The sequence below is a fragment of the Stegostoma tigrinum genome, chromosome 31 (genome assembly GCF_030684315.1).
Source record: "Stegostoma tigrinum isolate sSteTig4 chromosome 31, sSteTig4.hap1, whole genome shotgun sequence".
NCBI classification, from domain to species: domain Eukaryota; kingdom Metazoa; phylum Chordata; class Chondrichthyes; order Orectolobiformes; family Stegostomatidae; genus Stegostoma; species Stegostoma tigrinum.
The window spans coordinates 12,890,941-12,910,287 of record NC_081384.1 but is presented as its reverse complement, the minus strand read 5'-3'; the positions used below and the strand labels follow the sequence as shown (position 1 = coordinate 12,910,287).

General features: G+C 44.5%; 1 protein-coding gene across 19 annotated transcripts in view; it reads left to right on the top strand.

Moving 5' to 3' along the window:
• Positions 1 to 19,347, top strand: part of znf385c (zinc finger protein 385C) — a 430,141-nt gene that overhangs the window by 317,313 nt on the left and 93,481 nt on the right. For all 19 annotated transcript variants that reach the window (XM_048560946.2, XM_048560944.2, XM_048560952.2 and 16 more), the window contains one exon: positions 820 to 962. In XM_048560946.2, coding sequence (XP_048416903.2) covers positions 820 to 962 — 143 coding nt within the window. The remainder of the gene's footprint in view (positions 1 to 819; positions 963 to 19,347) is intronic.

Here is a 19,347-nt window from a genome sequence, read left to right as displayed (position 1 = left end):
GCAAACCCAGAAACAGGTGCCTGCTTTCATTTGAAGGACAGGATGGCATTTTCCATCAGGAAATTCCCCTTGTTTGAGATGTATCTTTCAAATGGCTGGTGACGTGGTTAGAAAAGGAAAATTCTCTGAGCATTGACATTTGGCGTCAAACCTTTACAATGAAACCCTAAACAGTGAGCAAACATTTTATCGTTGGAATGGTGGCTCAGTGGTTAGCACTGCTGTCTCACAGCACCAGGGACCTGCGTCCGATTCCACCCCCACGTGACTGGGTGGAGTTTGCACATTCTCTCCGTGCTTGCGTGGGTTTCCCCTCAAAATCCAAAGAGGTGCAGGTTAGGTTAGGTCATGGTAAATGGGAGATTATGGGGATCGGGTATGGGGCTCTTTACAGGGTTGGTGCACTCTTTGTGGGCTGAATGGCCTCAAGAAGTGAGAAGGGAAAAGTGGATAGCACTGCTGCCTCACAATGCCTTGGGCAACTGTCTGGGGTTTGTACATTCTCCCTGTGGCTCTGTGGGTTTCCCCCAGGTGCTCCAGTTTCTTCCCAGGGTCCAAAGATGTGCAAATCAAAGTGAATTGGGAAATGCAGGATTATAGGGATGAGGCAGGGGCATGCATCTGGATGGGATGCTGTTAGGCAGGTCAGTGTGCACTCGATGGACCAAATGGCCTGCTTTCCCACTGTCTGGATTCTATGATTCTACTTTAAATTTGCCTCTGAGGGAGTACCATTTGCTATCTGAGTTTTTATAATCTTGGCACTGTTGTTCTGGCAGTAGTAATTAATCACTTTACCTTCCTGCTGTCTTTCCTCAGGTACCACAGGCCAAAACAATAGCATGCTAGCATCCCTGCAGCTACAAGGAAGAGCCATGCAGCCAGCTCTCGATATGAAACACTTACTACCCTTTCGGCTAAACAACCCCTCTCCTGTTGGATTATTTCCCAACTTCAACGCAGTAAGTCTTCTTGTTGTCTGTACTTGTTCACCTTTAAGGAACCTAAAGAGAGCAAAACAAATAATGACTATTTGCTTTTCTGACCGGTGCCTACAATGTACAGTATTATGGTTAATGAATAAGTATAGGGTGACTGCGTCATTGAGTCACTGGTTCTAAGGAGTGACACTGGGAAATCTGTCCAAAGGGATGTAAAACATAACCAGGTCTGGATAAGGTAAACCTTAGGCAAGGCCATATGTCAGTCACAAGCAGTTGTTTTATACAGTTCTACCTTCAACGTGATTTTATAAATTCTAGCTGATGCTCAATGACTTTTGTGGCTGGTGTCTTGCTTGAAATGTTTTCAGAAGATCAATTTGTTTTGGTCTAAAGCACAAAAATATGTGCAGTAAAATTCTACCCAAGACTGCCAAGTTCAGGAAATTAATCTCAATTTAGGGACTTGATTTTGATCTAACTCTGGTGGCAGGGACTCTGCAAAATATAATTCTGGATTTATCTCTTTCTTGTTTGCTTTTCTCTCTATTTTCTACTGTCAGCCCAGTCCCTTTAGGTTGACTGGTCACAGCTTTGCTCTGAATTGGCACAGCTTCACTCCAAAGCACCAAGGATTGTTGGTGTCTGAAATGGGTAACTTCAGTAATGTTGGGATGATCTCGCAAAATTGAGATGCATAAAAATTGTTGTGGCCAAGTAGCAGCACAGAATCCCTATGGGAAGCAGGCCATTTGGCCCATTGAGTCCACACTAGCCCACTGCTGAGCATTCCACCCTACCATATCCCCAGAACTAATCCACCTAGCCTGCACATCCCTGTACACTACTGGGCAATTTAGCATGGCCAATCCACCTAACCTGCACATTCCTGTACACTACGGGCAATTTAGCATGGCCAATCCTCCTAACCTGCACATTCCTTTACACTACAGGGCAATTTAGCATGGCCAACCCACCTAACCTGCACATTCCTGTACACTACGGGCAATTTAGCATGGCCAATCCACCTAGCCTGCAGATCTTTGGTCTGTGGGAAGAAACTGGAGGAAACCCACGCAGATGCAGGGAGAGTTTTCAAACTTCACACAGTCACTCAAGGCTGGAAACAAACCTGGGACCCTAGGGCTGTGAGGCAGCAGTAGTTAACCACAGTGCCACCTACAATCTCCAATGAGTGTACTATTCTGGAAGTATTCACGAAATGACTTTTTACTTCCTTACAAGTTATCAAAGGAGGTGAGCTGGCATGAGCGATAGCTGAGCCATGTGTCAATCCCCACCTTTATCGTGCACCATGCCATTCCCTCACCCCAAACCGTTTTCAAGCATGCAGGATGGGGGATGTTCATTAACTCATTGAGGGTCACTCAACACCAATTGAAGGAGCAAAATGATAATGCTGTAGATGGTGGAAATCTGAAACAAAAACAGAAAGTGCTGGAGGAATTCAGGCAGCATCTGTGCAGAAAGAAAGCAGAGTTAATGCTTCAAGTCTGGTTCTGACTTCTTAAGAACTTAACAGTCATGCCGGATTTGAAACGTCAAGTCTGCTTTTTCTCACCATAGATGCTGCCAGACCTGCTGAGTTTCTCTAGAACTCTCTGCGTTTGTTACTTATTAAAAGAGGCTTTGCTGGGACTTTTCAGACGGCGTCCAGTTTTCCCGGCCACACTGGGAACAATAAAGTCGCCTGGAGGCAGCTTTGTGCCATCAGTACTCTGAACATAAAACCTCTCTGACTGCTGAGATGCTGAGGGGACTATGGAGGGGCAGTACATTCACACTGCTGGTCTGCCTGCAAACACCATTTCTCATTTAAACTTGAAAGAAGAAGAGATAAGGCAGAAAAGCACATTCAGTTGAGGCACCTAGTTATCTTCTGCTGCATCTGGCTGTGTCTTTCAAGGTGGAAGACCTCTTGGTGGTCTTGTGATTTCATGAGTTTATCTGATGTCCTCATGACACGGCTGTTTGTCCTCTCGTCTTTAGTTAGCTGCCTCCGGGGAAGGCAGAATGAATGAATTCTCCCCGCACTGTGCACGCCTCTGATGGTGATAGGGAATTGTCACCCCTGTTCCACTACATTGTGGAACCATATGGTGATCTGGAGCAAAAAGTCTCAACTACGATTTTGCTCCTACCTTTGCCTGAGATGCTGAGGCCAATTATAACATCATAGTGGATCAGACTATTTAATTGGAATAAACTTTGGGATGTTCCTGTTCTGTGCAGTTCAACCGATCATTGGTCAGTATCTTTCCCGTCAAAGATTTTAATCTTTCTCATTAGTTTGGCACTGTTACCCATGGCTCCTGTTTTGTCAAATTGACATTTCTTTGACCATCTTATATTGGCTGCCGGCCTGTTGCTTAATGGATGCACAGTTAGCTCCTGAGACATGCCAAAAAGTTTGAAAATTACTGCCCCATTTTGATCAGCATGAGTCCAATATATAATTTTCTCTCCCTCAGGCTGTAAATCACTGGCTTAATTGCCAGCGTAACCTGTTTTACTCCATGATCCGCAGTCTGAAAAATTGGAGCAGTTTTTAATCAGTGAGTAATTGTTCTTCATTTAGTTTCCAGACAGCCAGCAATTTACACTTACTCCCAATTGATTTTTTGTTTAAATATCCCTTTTTGTAGGGTATGGGATTTGCTAGCAAGGCTGTGGGGCTGGAGTCATGCTTTAGCCATTCTGGGTAGGTTAGCAGATATTAACAACAACTGCAGGGAGTTTCATGGTCACCATTACTGAGACCAGCTTAGAAGGCTGTTATGTTGCAGGGGTAATGTCCATACCTTTGAGTCAGGAGACTTTCATTCAAGTCCTACCTGCTCCAGAGATGTATAAAAACATCCATGCACAAGTCGATTAGAAATTATTTACAAAGACTAGCTTTATAGTTCAGATTTATTAGATAGATTTAGTGCAATCTGAGACTGGCTATCCTGTATTACTAACCCTGTGAAATTATAACTACACCTCCATCTTCCCCTGTGATCATTTACGATGAGACATCTACATGAATGTCCAGTGCAGATACCTCCAACGTTCTGGAGATTTCATGGGTACGTGCTGAGAATACTGGTGATAGGACAGTAATAGGACAGTGAGAATGGAAAGTTGCAGGAATCTAATGTCAGGCACAGCAGATAAGGGGCAACTGTGACAAGGTGGGCAGTCAACACATTGCACTTAAATGCGCACGGTATATGAAACAAGGTAGATGAGCTTGTTGCACAGTTTGAAATTGGCAGGCACGATGTTGTGGAGATGTAGCTGCAAGGGGATCAGGGCTGAGGACTAAATATCCAAGAATACATGTCCCATTGAAAAGACAAGCTGATGGACAACCGGGGAGAAGTTGCCTTGCTCTTTAGAAAATGGAATTAAATCAAAAGCAAGAAGCAATGTATGTTGGAAGGCAGAGAATCTGAGTGGGAGAGTTGAGAAACCACAAAAAAAGGACTCTGATGGTAGTTGTGTACAGGCCTCCTCGCAGTAGTCAGGATTTGGGGCAAAAAATAAATCAGGAGATAGAAAACGTATGTAAGAAAGATGCTATTACAGTAATCATCAGGACTTCAATATGCAGATGGACTGGGAAAATCAGGTTGGTAGCAGATCACAAGAAAAGGAATTTGTGAATATTTACAAGATGGTTTTTTTGTGCAAGTTGTGATAGAGCCCATTAGCAAACAGGCAATTCTGGATTTGGTCAAATGTAACGAGGCAGACTTACTTAGGAAGCTTCAGTCGAAGGAACTCCTAAGGAGTAGTAACCATAATATGGTAGAATTCACCCTGCAGTTTGAGAGAGAGAAGCTGGAATCAGATGTAAGAGTATAACAATTGAGCAAAGATAACTACAAAAGCATGAGGGAGAAGCGGGCCAGAGTTGATTGGAAGGGAAGCCTAGCAGGGAAGACAGCAGAGCAGCAGTGGCAGGAGTTTCTGTGGGTAATTCAGGAGGCACAGCGGAAACTCATCCCAAGGAAGAAGAAACATGCTGAAGTGGAGACAATGCAACCAGGGCTGACAGGAGAAGTCAGGGACAGCATAAAAGCAAAAGCAAAAGAAAAACCACAAATTGGATTGAGGATTAATGGAATATCAGAGAATTGGAAAGCCGTTAAAAACCAGCAGAGGACAACTGAAAAAGCATTAAGTGGGGAGAAGACAGAATATGAGGGTAAACTAGCAAGTGATAAAGATCAAGATTGTAAGAGCCTTTTTAGCTATATGAAGTGTGATGCCACAATGGCTTTTGTATTTTGTGTTTTGTCCTTTTTATGAAGGGAGGTTGAGACAGAGGTGATGAGAAGTCTGCTTTAAGCCAATAAAGTAAATAGCTTGTGGAGTCTTGGGTTTTTATTAAAAGCAGCCTGAATGGGTATCACAGTACCAAGATTTTTAGGTTTAGCTGTCAGTAGCTCTTGGGCTTGTGAAGTCTGCTACACCTTTCTCTCTCTGCCTTTGTCACAGCTAAATGCCAAAGTTCTCTTCCAGCTTCCAGAATTGCATGAGACGATCTATGTTACTGAATTTGCCTTTGCCATGGATGTGCTAAGCCGATTCTTTCCTTTTATTTTCATTTTGTCTGCATTTCAATGAGCGAAGAAGGTTGGCTAAGAGTACAACGGGATCTTGATCACTTGGGCCAAAGGGCCGAGGAGTGGCAGACGGAGCTTAATTTAGATAAAGTGAGGTGCTGCATTTTGAAAGGCAAACCTGGGCAGGATTTATGCACATAATGGTAAGGTCCTGGGGAGTGTTGCTGAACAAAGAGACCTTAGAGTGCAGATCCAAAGTTCCTTGTAAGTGGAGTCACAGGTAGACAGGGTAGCGAAGAAAATATTTGGCATGCTAACATTTATTGGACAGTGCATTCAGTATAGGAGTTGGGAAGCCATGTTGCATCTGAACGTAACATTGGTTAGGCCACTTTCGGAGTATTGTGTGCACTTCTGGTCCCCCTGCTATAGGAAGGATGTCATGAAACTAGAAAAGATTCAGAAAAGATTTACATGGATATTGTCAAGGTTGGAGGGTTTGAGCTACAGGGAGAGGCTGAATAGGATGGAGCAATTTTCCCTGGATTGTTGGTGGCTGAGGGGTGACTTTATAGAGGTTCATAAAATCATGAGGGGCATGGATAGGGTAAACAGGCAAAGTCTTTTCCCTGGGGTGGGGGAGTCCAAAACTAAAGGGCACAGGTTTAAGGTGAGAGGGGAAAGATTTAAAAGGGACCTGAGGGGCAATGTTTTCACACAAAGGGCGGTGTATGTATGGAATGAACTGCCAGAGGAAGTGGTGGAGGCTGGTACAGCTGCAACATTTAAAAGACATCTGGATGGGTACATGAATAGGAAGGATTTAGAGGAATATGGGCCGAACACTGGCAAATAGAATTAGATTTATACAGGATATGTGTTGGCATGGACAAGTTGGACCAAAGGGTCTGTTTCCATGTTGTATATCTTTGTGACTCTATAGCATATGAATAAGGTGTGTTTTGCTTCAAGCCTGAGAGTTTGACCAATCAAATTGTATCCGAATACAATGCCTGGCACGTGCCTTAAAAATAAGAAAGAGTTAGGATTTGGGCAATCTCTTTGACAAGTATTGAGGGGATTTGGTCTTGTCTCCATCACAGAAGGATAAAAGAGAGGCAAGAGTGAATATTGGACCCCTGGAAAAATGAGGCTGAGAAAGCAGTAATGGCAAACAAAGACATAGCAAAAGAACTAATTGATTCGGAAAAATTGATGCAGAGAGAGATCTGGGTGTTCAGGTCCATTGTATCCTAAAGGTGGCAACACAGATCGATAGAGTGGTCAAGAAGGCATACAGCATGCTTTCATTCATCGGACCGGGCCTTGAGTGCAAGAGTTGGCAGGTCATGTTACAGTTGTATAGCACTTTTGCTCGGCCACATTTAGAGTACTGTGTACAGTTCTGGTCGCCACATTACCAAAAGGATGTGGATGCTTTGGAGAGGGTGCAAAGGAGGCTCACCAGGATGTTGCCTGGTATGGAGGGTGCTATCTATGAAGAAACATTGAGGAGATTAGGATTATTTACATTAAAAACACAGAGGTTGGGGGGGACCTGACTGAGGTCTACAAAATCTTGAGGGGTATAGACAGGGTGGATAGCAAGAAGCTTTTTCCCAGAGTAGGGGACTCAATTACTAGGGGTCATGAGTTCAAAGTGAGACGGGAAAAGTTTTGGGGAGATATGCGTGGAAAGCTCTTTGCGCAGAGGGTGGTGGGTGCCTGGAACTCGTTGCCAGCAGAGGTGGTAGAGGCAGGCATGATAGCGTCACTTAAGGTGTATCTAGACAGATACATGAATGGGCAGGGAGCAGAGGGATACAGACCCTTGCAAAATAGGTGACAGGTTTAGATAGAGGATCTGGATCGGCACAGGCTTGGAGGGCCGAAGGGCCTGTTCCTGTGCTGCAATTTTCTTTGTTTTTTGTTCTAAACAGTTACTTTGCATCACTGTTCACAGTGGAAGACACCAGTAACATAGCACAACTTCAAGAGAATTAGGGGACCATCACTAAGGAGAAGGTGCTGGAGAGGTCTGAAGTAGGACCAGATGGATTGCATCTCAGGGTTCTGAAGCTGATAGTTGAGGAAATTGTGGAGGCTTTAGGGTATCTTGCAGAAATCTCTCGAATCAGGGAAGGTCCCAGAGGCCTGGAAAATGGCTAATGTAACACTTCTGTTTATGACAGGAGGGAGGTAGAAGATGGGAAATTATAGACCGGCTAGTCTGACCTTGGTCATTGGTAAAATTTTAGAGTCTGTTACTAAGGATGAGATGGCGGAGTATTTGGAAGTGAGTGGTAAAATAGGGCTGAGTCAGCACGGCATCTTCAGGGTGATCTCTTGCCTGATTAGTTCTTGTTAGAATTCTCTGAGCAGGTAACAAATAGTACAAAGAAGAGCCAATAGATGTGATCAATTTGCATTTTCAGAAAGCTTTTGACAAAGTGCCACACAGGAGGATGCTGAAGAGCTCATGGTATTACAGGCAAAATATTAATTAAGTAGGGAATTTATGGCTGGCAGAAGGCAGAGAGTCAGGATTAAAGGGTCATTTTCAAGTTGGCAGCCAGTGACTCGTGGAGACCTGCAGGGATCTGTGTTGGGACAACTAATATTCACATAATACATAAACGATCAGGATGAAGAAAGTGAGGGCATTGTTGCTATGTGTGCAGACGACTCAAAGATAGGTTGTGGGTACTGGTCGTGTGGAGGACGTGGGAAGGCTGCAAAATGACTTGGACAGGCCCGGAGAGTGGGCAAAGAAGTGGCAGATGGAACATAGTGTGGGAAAGTGTGCGGTGATGCACTTTGCATTCCCGATTTGGGAGCAATCTGGATGGAGATATCTTTGTTAACTTCAGCAAATTGGATAAAGTAGACATTTACATGTATTGTTGGTTTGACAGACATGGGCACTTGTTGTAATGCGATTTGACTGAATTAAACACTGTTCTCCATGACATTGACACACTACTGTGTAAGACGCTGGATGAACATTTAACCAGGAGCAAGATTCATAAGCACTTCTGCCAATATATTTTTCATCACTAAACAATTCTGAACTGGTCTGTGACCTTGCTGTGAAAGCCATTTCTGTCTCTTGTTCAATGCCATGCCACTATTTTATTTTTCTCATAGTTGCAGTTGATTTGTAATAATATTACATTGAATTATGTACCATTTAGAATTGAAACTTGAGTTTGAAATTTTAATGGAGAGAATCACAAACATGAGAAAAGACTTACTGTTGTTAGATATCCCATGACAACAAAGTTGCCATATCTAACGCCATTTGCCACTCTGGTATTACGGTTTGGGCATTGAAAATGATAGTCCCCATTATTGATAGATTTTCTGAGAGGTGAGGGAAGGTGGGAAAATGGGAAGTTCATGTTTCCCCATATGCCTTGGATTCCATGATGTGTATTTTTCTTTTCCTGCACTCAGAGGAAGAGTCTCATCAACAACTCATGCAAACAGTCAGGTTTCATTCCAATGAAGAAGCAGAGACCTAATCTACAGCGCTGCTAGAATCATACAGCATGGAAACAGACCCTTCGGTCCAACCAGTCCATGCCGACCATAATCTCAAACTAAACTAGTTCCACCTGCCTGTGCTTGGCCCATGTCCCTCCAAACCTTTCCTATTCATGTACTTATCCAAATGTCATTTCAACATTGTAACTGTACGTGCGTCCATTACTTCCTCTGGAAGTTCTTTCCACACACGAACCACTCTCTGTGTAAAAGAAATTGCCCCTCATGTGTTCTTTAAATCTTTCTTCTGTCATCTTAAAAATATGCCCCCTAATCTTGAAATCCCCTACTCTAGTGAAAAGACACCTGCCATTCACCTTATCCGTACCCCTCATTATTTTCTAAACCTCTGTATGGTCACCTCTCAGCCTCCTATGCTCTCATGGAAGAATGTCCCAGCCTATCCAGTCCCTCCTTATAACTCAAACCCTCCCTTCCTGACAACATCCTGGTAAATCTCTTCTGAACTTTCTCCAGCTTAATCATATTGTCCCTCTAACAGGGAGTCCAGAACTGACACAGTACTCCAAAGACACCTCACCAACATCCTGTACAACCTCAGCATAACGTTCCAACTCCTATACTCAAAGGTCTGAGAAATGAAGGCATTGATTTGAATACCACTTTGGAAAAACTTAAAGCTGGGCACAAATTGACCATATTAACATTTAGCAAGTTTGGGAGATTGAGAGGGGCCCTCTTGTGGCACAGTGATAGTGTCCCAACTCCTAGACCAGAAGACCTACATTCAAGTCCCATCTGATCCAGAGGTGTGAATGAACATCTCTGAACAGGTCAATTGGGAAAAATATGTTAAATTTAAAAGTTGGGAAAATGCAACTGTTGAAATAAAAGCCCCCCATTTGCAGTACTGTAAAGTAACAGAGGCTGCAGAGGAAAATCTCCTTCAAGAAATCAAACACCTGCAACAGCCACTTGAGAAAGTAACAAGAGAAAACAAAGACCTCCATTTCTTCTACTCCAACATGCGTGAGTTGCTGACAAATGTTGAAATTAACATTAATTTACACAAATGTGAATGAATGCGCAAACCTCAAGAACAGGAGGATTGTTATTGATGGGTAATAAAAATGCCAGCTCAACCAGTGAAAGCCAGGTTCCACGGATGAATAAATCTAAAGACACAGGGAAGTCTTTAGAGAAAATTTAGAACTTCTGACTAAGAAAGGAAAGATTACAGAAAGTTTCCACAAGTCTGTTGCAGTGACAGCTCTTGCTCTTGAGAAAGTGACAGACGAAAGAAATGGTGAAAAAATGATTCTCTTTTACTGAGTCTTTCAAAGCTCAAGGATCATTGCGAAATATTAGCTGAGAGAAATATTCTGCTGCAGTCAAGAAGTTATGAATTTGTATTTGAAAAAGAAACTCTTATGCGAGGGCAAAGAAAGATTATGCTTGCAGAGTGCTTTTCTGGGAAAGCCTACCTTCATTAATGAAAGAGATTGACCATTAGGATTCATTGAATAAAGAATTTAATAAATAAGCAGAAAGAAAATGTAGAATTTTAACTCTCAACATTGAGTTGATGCAAACTCTTAAATGAAATTGAGAATGTCAGGGAAGTGACAAACTTCAAAAGTCCTGCCATTGTCCAACTGTCTGTCAATTCTGTCAGTTGCAGTATTGCAGATGACTGACCTTGGTATCTCACTCCACATAAGGTCTGCTTTTGTCTCATCCTGTTGAAGGACTCCCGAATGTCCAGTTTTGTTTTCAGATCTTCCACAGTTTTCTGTGGATCTTGACAATGAGGCCCTGTGTTTTCCCTGCTGTCCCAGGAACCTTGCCCTTTATGAAGAAGCAGCCTGTACTTGTGTGTGAGTGAACTGGCCCAGCAAGGGTTTAAGCTGTGAAGGAAGTCAAATGGGAGGCTCCAAGTCTCATTATACTATTTAAATCAACTGCCTGACTTCCGGGGTGGTCTAGCTCCCCATCCAGATCCCACATCTGTTAATCTGGAAGTAAGGAGGTTATTTTCTCATCTTATTAGGGTGGCACAGTGGCTCAGTGGTTAGCACTTCTGCCTCATGGCTCCTGGGTTCAATACCACCCTCAAGCGACTGTCTGTGAGGAGTTTGCACATTCTCCCTGTGTCTGTGTAGGTTTCCTCCGGATGCTCTGGTTTCCTCCCACAGTCCAAAGATGTGCAGGTTAGGTGGATTGGCCGTGCTAAAATGCCTGTAGTGTTCAGGGGTGTGTAGATTAGGTGGGCTATGGGGTATGTGTTTGGGTGGGATACTCTGAGGGCCAGTGTGGGCTTGTTGGGCTGAAGGGCCTGTTTCCATAGTGTAGGGATTCTATGGTTCTATGATCTTATTGGAGCCCAGGTTAGGGGATGATTAAAGTTTACACCACAGCCCACTAGCACTTAATGATGAGATAACAAGGTGTAGAGCTGGATAAACAGAGCAGGCTAAGCAGCATCAGAGGAGCAGGAAAGCTGACGTTTTGGGCAGGGACCCTTCTTTTCTAAAGAAGGGTCTAAGCCTGAAATGTGAGCGATTTCTGAAGAAGGCCCGAAACGTCAGCCTTCCTGCTCCTCTGATGCTGCTTGGCCTGCTGTGTTCATCCAGCTCTACACCTTGTTATCTCAGTTTCTCCAGAATCTGCAGTTCCTACTACCTCTGAAGCATTTAATGATCATCAACTTACACACAACAAATCATTGGCTGACATGAACCACTGGAGGAAATGTTTACCAGTTTATCCCTGGCATCAGAGCCTCCGTCAATTAAAGGAGGAGTGGGTGGTTCTTAATGTTGGAGGACAGAGAGAGAAATGTCAAAGGTGCGTTTGGCCAGTCAGAGTGAGAAATGTACAGCAACAAACACAGTGAATGCTGGAGAAACTCAGCAGATCTGGCAGCATTTGTGGAGAGAGAAAGAGCATTAACATTGCAAATCCATACGGCACTTTTTCAGACAAAGGGAACTGGAGGCCAGCCATATCAGTCTCGAAACATTAACTCTGTGTCTCCACAGTTGCTGCCTGACCTGCTGAGCTTGTGCAGCACTTTCTAGTCATTCTTTCAGTTTTCCAGCATCCAAACTTCTTTTGTTTTTTGTTAGAAATGCAGGAAAGAATTAAAAATAAAACCTTGTAGCTTTTTCAAATAAAAAATGATTGCAGAGACGATGGGGGTGAGAGTTGAGTTGGCCAAAGGCAGGCCAGCTGGTGTTAGAAAATGGCAGCAGGGCTCTTCAAACAAAAAAAAATTTTATAATAATTTTTGGGTCAGTTTCAAAACTAAAAGGTGCCTAAACAGCTTGTAAAGGAGTCACGTAGATGGAGGTCAGAGTGTCCAGAAACTTCCAGAAAGGTGGTAGTCGTATTTAAAGAAAAGTGAATAACATTGTTGAGATTGTTGTGATGTTACTGAGAGGGTATTGTTTATACAGCTTACTGTCACAATTAGTTTACTATATAGTTTACTGTGACAATATTACCATAGGGTGATGCTAAAGGCATGAATTCAGTACCTTCATCAGCTGTGGTAGATCTTGGAGGCTGCCTCTTTTTGTTGTCCTGTACATCATGTGGAGCAGAGCATATTCAACTTTGGATAACCTGTAATCCCTCTCCCTAATAATAGCTAAAGATGCCAAAGGTCCTTTGTGAACAGGAGCTAATTTCAATTTATTTTGCAGATTTACAGAGAAATTGAATGACTAGCTACCAAAACACAGGCATGTGTGTTGTGATTGCAAAGAGATCAGCCAGGTAGATCTCACAGAATATGAGTTCCCTGATTGGAGCTGTTAATCTGGTCCAATCAGGGAGCCCTAGCTGATAGATAAAGCCAAGTGTCCACTCTGAGAGCTGGCTCTGAGGGAGCTCTACACGTGTAAATTAAGGATGATTTGGTGATAGGATACTGGCCTATGTGGAGTTATTTCAGTGGCGACGAGAGAAAAGCATGATCCTGAAGAAATTCACTCGCAACAATTGTCTTTGAGTTGGGATAAGCATTTCTGGCGTCATGATGCTATTTGGGCAGCTTGACTCATCTGATCCTGCAGTCAAAGACTGGGCCCAGTACGTGGAAAGAAAGCATTATTGTTTCCAAGCAAGTACCTCACTCAGGACATATACTGAACAGAGGGAGATAATGGGAACTGCAGATGCTGGAGAATCCAAGATAGCAAAGTGTGGGGCTGGATGAACACAGCAGGCCAAGCAGCATCTCAGGAGCACAAAAGCTGACATTTCGGGCCTAGACCCTTCATAAGAGAGGGGGATGGGGAGAAGGTTCTGGAATAAATAGGGAGAGAGGGGGAGGAGGACTGAGGATGGAGAGAAAAGAAGATAGGTGGAGAGGAGAGTATAGGTGGGGAGGTAGGGAGGGCATAGGTCAGTCCAGGGAAGACGTACAGGTCAAGGAGGTGGGATGAGGTTAGTAGGTAGGAAATGGAGGTGCGGCTTGAGGTGGGAGGAAGGGATGGGTGAGAGGAAGAACATGTTAGGGAGGCAGAGACGGGCTGGGCTGGTTTTGGGATGCATTGGGGGGAGGGGATGAGCTGGGCTGGTTGTGTGATGCAGTGGGGGGAGGGGATGAACTGGGCTGGTTTTGGGATGCGATGGGGGAATGGGAGATTTTGAAGCTGGTGAAGTCCACATTGATACCATTGGGCTGCAGGGTTCCCAAGCGGAATATGAGTTGCTGTTCCTGCAACCTTTGGGTGGCATCATTGTGGCACTGCAGGAGGCCCATGATGGACATGTCATCTAAAGAATGGGAGGGTGAGTGGAAATGGTTTGCGACTGGGAGGTGCAGTTGTTTATTAAGAACCAAGCGGAGGTGTTCTGCAAAGCGGCCCCCAAGCTTCCGCTTGGTTTCCCTAATGTAGAGGAAGCCATACCGGGAACAATGGATACAGTAGACCACATTGGCAGATGTGCAGGTGAACCTCTGCTACCCCTCACACCCCGCCCCCGCCACAACTGCCCCAAGAGGATCCCCCTCGTTCTCACACACCACCCCACCAACCTCCAGATACAACGCATCATCCTCTGACACTTCCACCATCTACAATCCGACCCCACCACCCAAGACATTTTTCCATCCCCACCTTTGTCTGCTTTCCGGAGAGACCACTCTCTCCGTGACTCCCTTGTTCGCTCCACACTCCCCTCCAACCCCACCACACCCGTACCTTCCCCTACAACCGCAGGAAGTGCTACACTTGCCCCCACACCTCCTCCCTCACTCCCATCCCAGGCCCCAAGATGACTTTCCATATTCCTTAGACGACATGTCCATCCTGAGCCTCCTACAGTGCCACAATGATGCCACCCGAAGGTTGCAGGAACAGCAACTCATATTCTGCTTGGAAACCCTGCAGCCCAATGATATCAATGTGGACTTCACCAGCTTCAAAATCTCCCCTTCCCCCACCGCATCCCAAAACCAGCCCAGTTCGTCCCCTCCCCCCACTGCATCACACAACCAGCCCAGCTCATCCCCTCCCCCCATTGCATCCCAAAACCAGCCCAGCCTGTCTCTGCCTCCCTAACATGTTCTTCCTCTCACACATCCCTTCCTCCCACCTCAAGCCGCACCTCCATTTCCTTCCTACTAACCTTATCCCACCTCCTTGACCTGTCCGTCTTCCCTAGACTGACCTATGCCCTCCCTACCTCCCCACCTATACTCTCCTCTCCACCTATCTTCTTTTCTCTCCATCTTCAGCTTGCCTCCCCCTCTCTCCCTATTTATTCCAGAACCCTCTCCCCATCCCCCTCTCTGATGAAGGGTCTAGGCCCGAAACATCAGCTTTTGTGCTCCTGAGATGCTGCTTGGCCTGCTGTGTTCATCCAGCTTCACACTTTATTATCTTGGATTCTCCAGCATCTGCAGTTCCCATTATTTCTAAACATCTGGTGAAATGGTCACCTATTTCTAATCGAGATTGATAATGGTGAGGCCAGTTAACTGATTGCAGAACCAAAATTAGCAAAGTTTACTCCAATACTTAAGTTTGTACAAGACCTCGGCCGGGCTGAGAACCTATACCAGGGAACCATTACAGAATAAGGGTACTACTTCATTTCTGGTTTCTTGTGAGAAGCATCTGGTTGAGTTACCAGTGATTGTAGTGAAAGGCTTGGCCCCAAACTTGATGGGAAAAAATTGGTTGAGAAAGATTGACCTAGATATGTTTAACATTTTTCAATTAGAAAATGGCTGCCTGAGTGAAGTCCTAATTAAATACCTGGGAGTTTTTCAAGAAGGTCTAAGGACAATCAAAGAAACTAAGGCCACCTTACATGTTGACCAGGAAGCAATTCCACGATTCTGCAAGGCCCACCCAGTGCCATTTGCCTTACAGGCAAAAGTAGACACAGAAATCAGGAGGCTGGAAAGTGAAGGAATCATCAAACCAGTCCAGTTTGTGGAATGGGCAGCACCGGTCATACCTATTATAAAACTCAATGAGTCTGTTCACCTTTGTGGAGATTTTAAGTAAACAGTAAACCACTTTTCACAGCTGAATAGATACCTAATCCCTTGCATAGAGGATTTGTGCGCAAAGCTAGCAGGCCCTTCATAAAGCTGAACATGAGGCATGTATACATGCAGTTGCAGGGAGATGAGGATTCCCTGATGTATGCTACAATTAGTACCCATTAGAAATTGTGCCAATATACGAGGCTGCCATTTGGGTATTGTCAGCCTGTGCAATTTTTCAGCAGACAATGGTGAACGTTTTACAAGGTCTGCCTCTAGTCACCATTTATCTAGATGACATGCTAATAACAAGCAAAGCCAATTAGGAGCACTTAGAGAACTTGAACGTAGTCCTAATATGTTTTTGCCAGGCTGCTACATGCCCTCAAAGGCAAAAAGGCACCCCAAGTGACCTATTTGAGCTACAGAGGCAACAAGATTATGTTACACCCGAAGGATGAAGTGAGGGCAATCAAATGTGCCCCAGCTCCTAACTCCGTACCAGAGCTTCAGCCTTTCCTTGAGCTGGTGAATTATTACAGAAAGTTCATACATAACGTGGCCTCCATCCTTACACTTTTACATCAACTGTTAAAAAAGGGTCATCCTTGGAAATGGTCACCTAGCTAAGCCGTAGCTTTCAGCGAAGTGAAAAAACAGCTATCATCCTCTAAGGCGTTGGCACTCTGTGATCCCAAGCGAGATCTGGTATTGACATTTGATCCCTCTCTGTCCAGCATCGTGGTGGTAGTAGTTCATAGGTGGCCCAATGGAGTGGAACGCCCCATTACACATGCATTCAGGATTTTGGCTAATGCAGAGCATAAATACACCCAGATAGAGAAGGAAGGTTTGACGGTCATATTTGGAGCCAGAAAACATCCACCAGCTTTACAGATATAAATTTGTTATAACAGAGCTACAAACCCCTGTTGGGTATACTTAAAGATGACAAGGCCTATATTTTCAGGTCGAATTCAGCAGTGGGCTCTAATACTAAGCGCATATAATTGCAAGTTGGAACACTGTCCAGGAGGCCGAGTAGCAAATGTGGATTTATAAGCCACCAGTGGGGATAACCCTGCTGGAAGAGTCCATGATGGTTTCACATTTTCTGGACACACTTGCTGTCACAGCTGACAATATCAGACTTTGGACGCAGGAAGTTCTGTCCTGGCAACACTGAAACAGCTGGTGGTGATGGGGAGAAACCAAACGGCTATCACAACCAGAAGTGAAGCATTTTTCTGACCCGGAGAGTCTCTATCACAGTTGAGGATGGCATATTATTATGGGAATCAAAAGTGATTGTCCCGAGCAAAGGCCACTGTCAGATACTGACTGAACTCTACCAGGATCGTCCAGGGGTTTCCAAAATGAAAGTGTTGATGAGAAGTTATCTCTGTTGGCCAGGATCGGATGCAGTCATAACTACATTGGTGGGGCAGTGCCCAGAGTGCCAACAAGGACAAAAATTACCACCAGCATCTCCCCTACTTTTGTGGAAATGGCTGGACAAGCCCTGGACTTAGTTACATGCTGACTCTGCAGGTCCTCTCATGGACTCAATGTTCTTAATCATTGAGGATTCCCACTCAAAGTGGCTGGATGTGATAGAGTTCTTTTGTCAAACACGGGGACAATGATAGAAAAGCTGTGCACATCTTCTGCAATTCACAGACTCCTAGAGCGATGGTTCAAGATAACGGGCCATTGGTTACCAATGAGGTATTTGAGTATTTCTGAAAGCTGAAAGGCATTTGAAAAAGAAGTAAAGCTCCATACCATCCATCATCCAATGGTCTGGCAGCAAGAACAGTCCAAACTTTGGAGACAGGCTTAAAGGAGCAGCCTACAGCTTCACTCGATACCAAACTGTCCCAGTTCCTGTTTGATTATGGGACCACCCCTCATGCAACCACAGGGAAAGTCCCAGCAGAGTGGCTAACGGGGAGAAGACTCCACACCAGGTTAAATCTGATCTTCCCAGACATGATGGGGGTCGGGAGGTTGCAATGGCATCACGAATGCCAGTGCAAGACACGAAATGAGAGAGACAGTTTACTTCAAGGGAAGATGTTTGGTGTAAGAACCACAGAAAAGGCCTCATATGGGTAAGAGCATGGTCAATGCGAGATCAGGTCCAGTGACATATAATGTTTGGGTTTGTGTGATGGCCCTGAACAAGTACGTGGACCATTTGCAACCTGCAAACTCACAAACGGTGAGGGAGCAAAATGTGTTCGCCTCTTTGGAACAGGTGGAAAGGCTGTCAGAACCCATGGGTTCTCCCTCTCCCCCAAGCATTGAAGATACCTTGGAGTCTGAGACTGAAACAGCAGATGTTACCGCCTCGATGCCTTTCCCACCTGAAGAAGAGAATGAATTTCTTCCATGAATGGGGTCAGCCAGATGGACTTCATAGAATATGAGTTCCCTGATTGGAGCTGTTAATCTGGTCTAATCAGGGAGCGGTTGCTGACTAAACTGGAGGTCAGAAATTCTGTTCACTCTGACAGCTGGCTCTGAAGTAGCTCGATCAGTGTTGGGGACTGACCACATATAAATAATGGGTGACTGGGTGACAAGGTACCAGCCTCTATGGGGTTATTTAAATGTGTACCATGCAAATAATTGGCTTGCCAAGTGACAAAAAAAAATTAGTAGAATAGTGATTGGAATAGTAATGGCCTCAAAACAGCTTTGAATTCACTACAGTCACTATATCACCTCGACAGGTGGTATCGGTGTTGAAGCTGAATGTTTACACTGAACATGCGTGCATGTTTGTTCTAACTAACTAATAGCTCATTAAAATGTATTTCAAGCATCTCAGAAATCATAATGCAGCTTTGCAAGTCCTTAGCCACTCACCTTCTTGACTGAAGTACTCTTGTGACCTAATTTTGATTAGAAATAAAACATTACGTGAATTAAAATTTGGGGAGAGTGAGCTTTAGCTGATTGTTGTTTCATTTCACAGCCAAGAGGCTCCTGAGGTATTCGGAACAGCAGTGTAGCAAAGATCGCACAACTTCTGCAGTCTACCTCCCTCTATAATTGGCAGTCCACCCATCATATGTCAGTAAATAATTACGGGTCAATTTGTTAAAAGCCCTTTACATCCACCTGACAGGCTTTGATCAAGCATTTCATCTGAGGGGAGATTTGAACCCATGCCAAACTAGTCCAGAGGTGTGAGCGATGCCCACTGAGCCACAGCTGAGAGCTCCAGATGGTCAGTGAACATTCTTGGCTCAACTGAACAATCAATTCCCTGGTCGTTGATCTCATTCACTACTTATGGAATTATCAGATCTCATTCCTTCACTTGCCTGATGATGGTCCATAACCCAACAAATTCAGTCGTAAAACCACATAACACACTGCAATCCAATTTATTTTGTAGTTAACAAAGCCAAAATAGACCTATAGTTGAGATCATTTTGACAAGAAAATAATATAAACAAGAAGAGTCCGTGATACTGATTGTAAATGTGCTTTTTTGACATTTAGAACCCCTATAGTGCAAAAAGCTAGCCATTCAGCCCATCGGGTATGCACTGACCCTCCAAAAGTGTCCCACCCACTCAGCACAACCCCATAACCTTGCGTTTCCCACCGAAACTGCATATTTTTGGACTGTAGAAGGAAATTCATGCAGAACCACAAACTCCACACAACCACCCAACCTGGCATCAAACCCAGGTCGCCAGCATTATGAGGCAGCAGTGCTAACCAATCTGCCACCATGCCACCCTAATCTTAGCTTCTGTCCTGGCATCAACCAGCTTCTCTACAGCTGGTCAGAAAG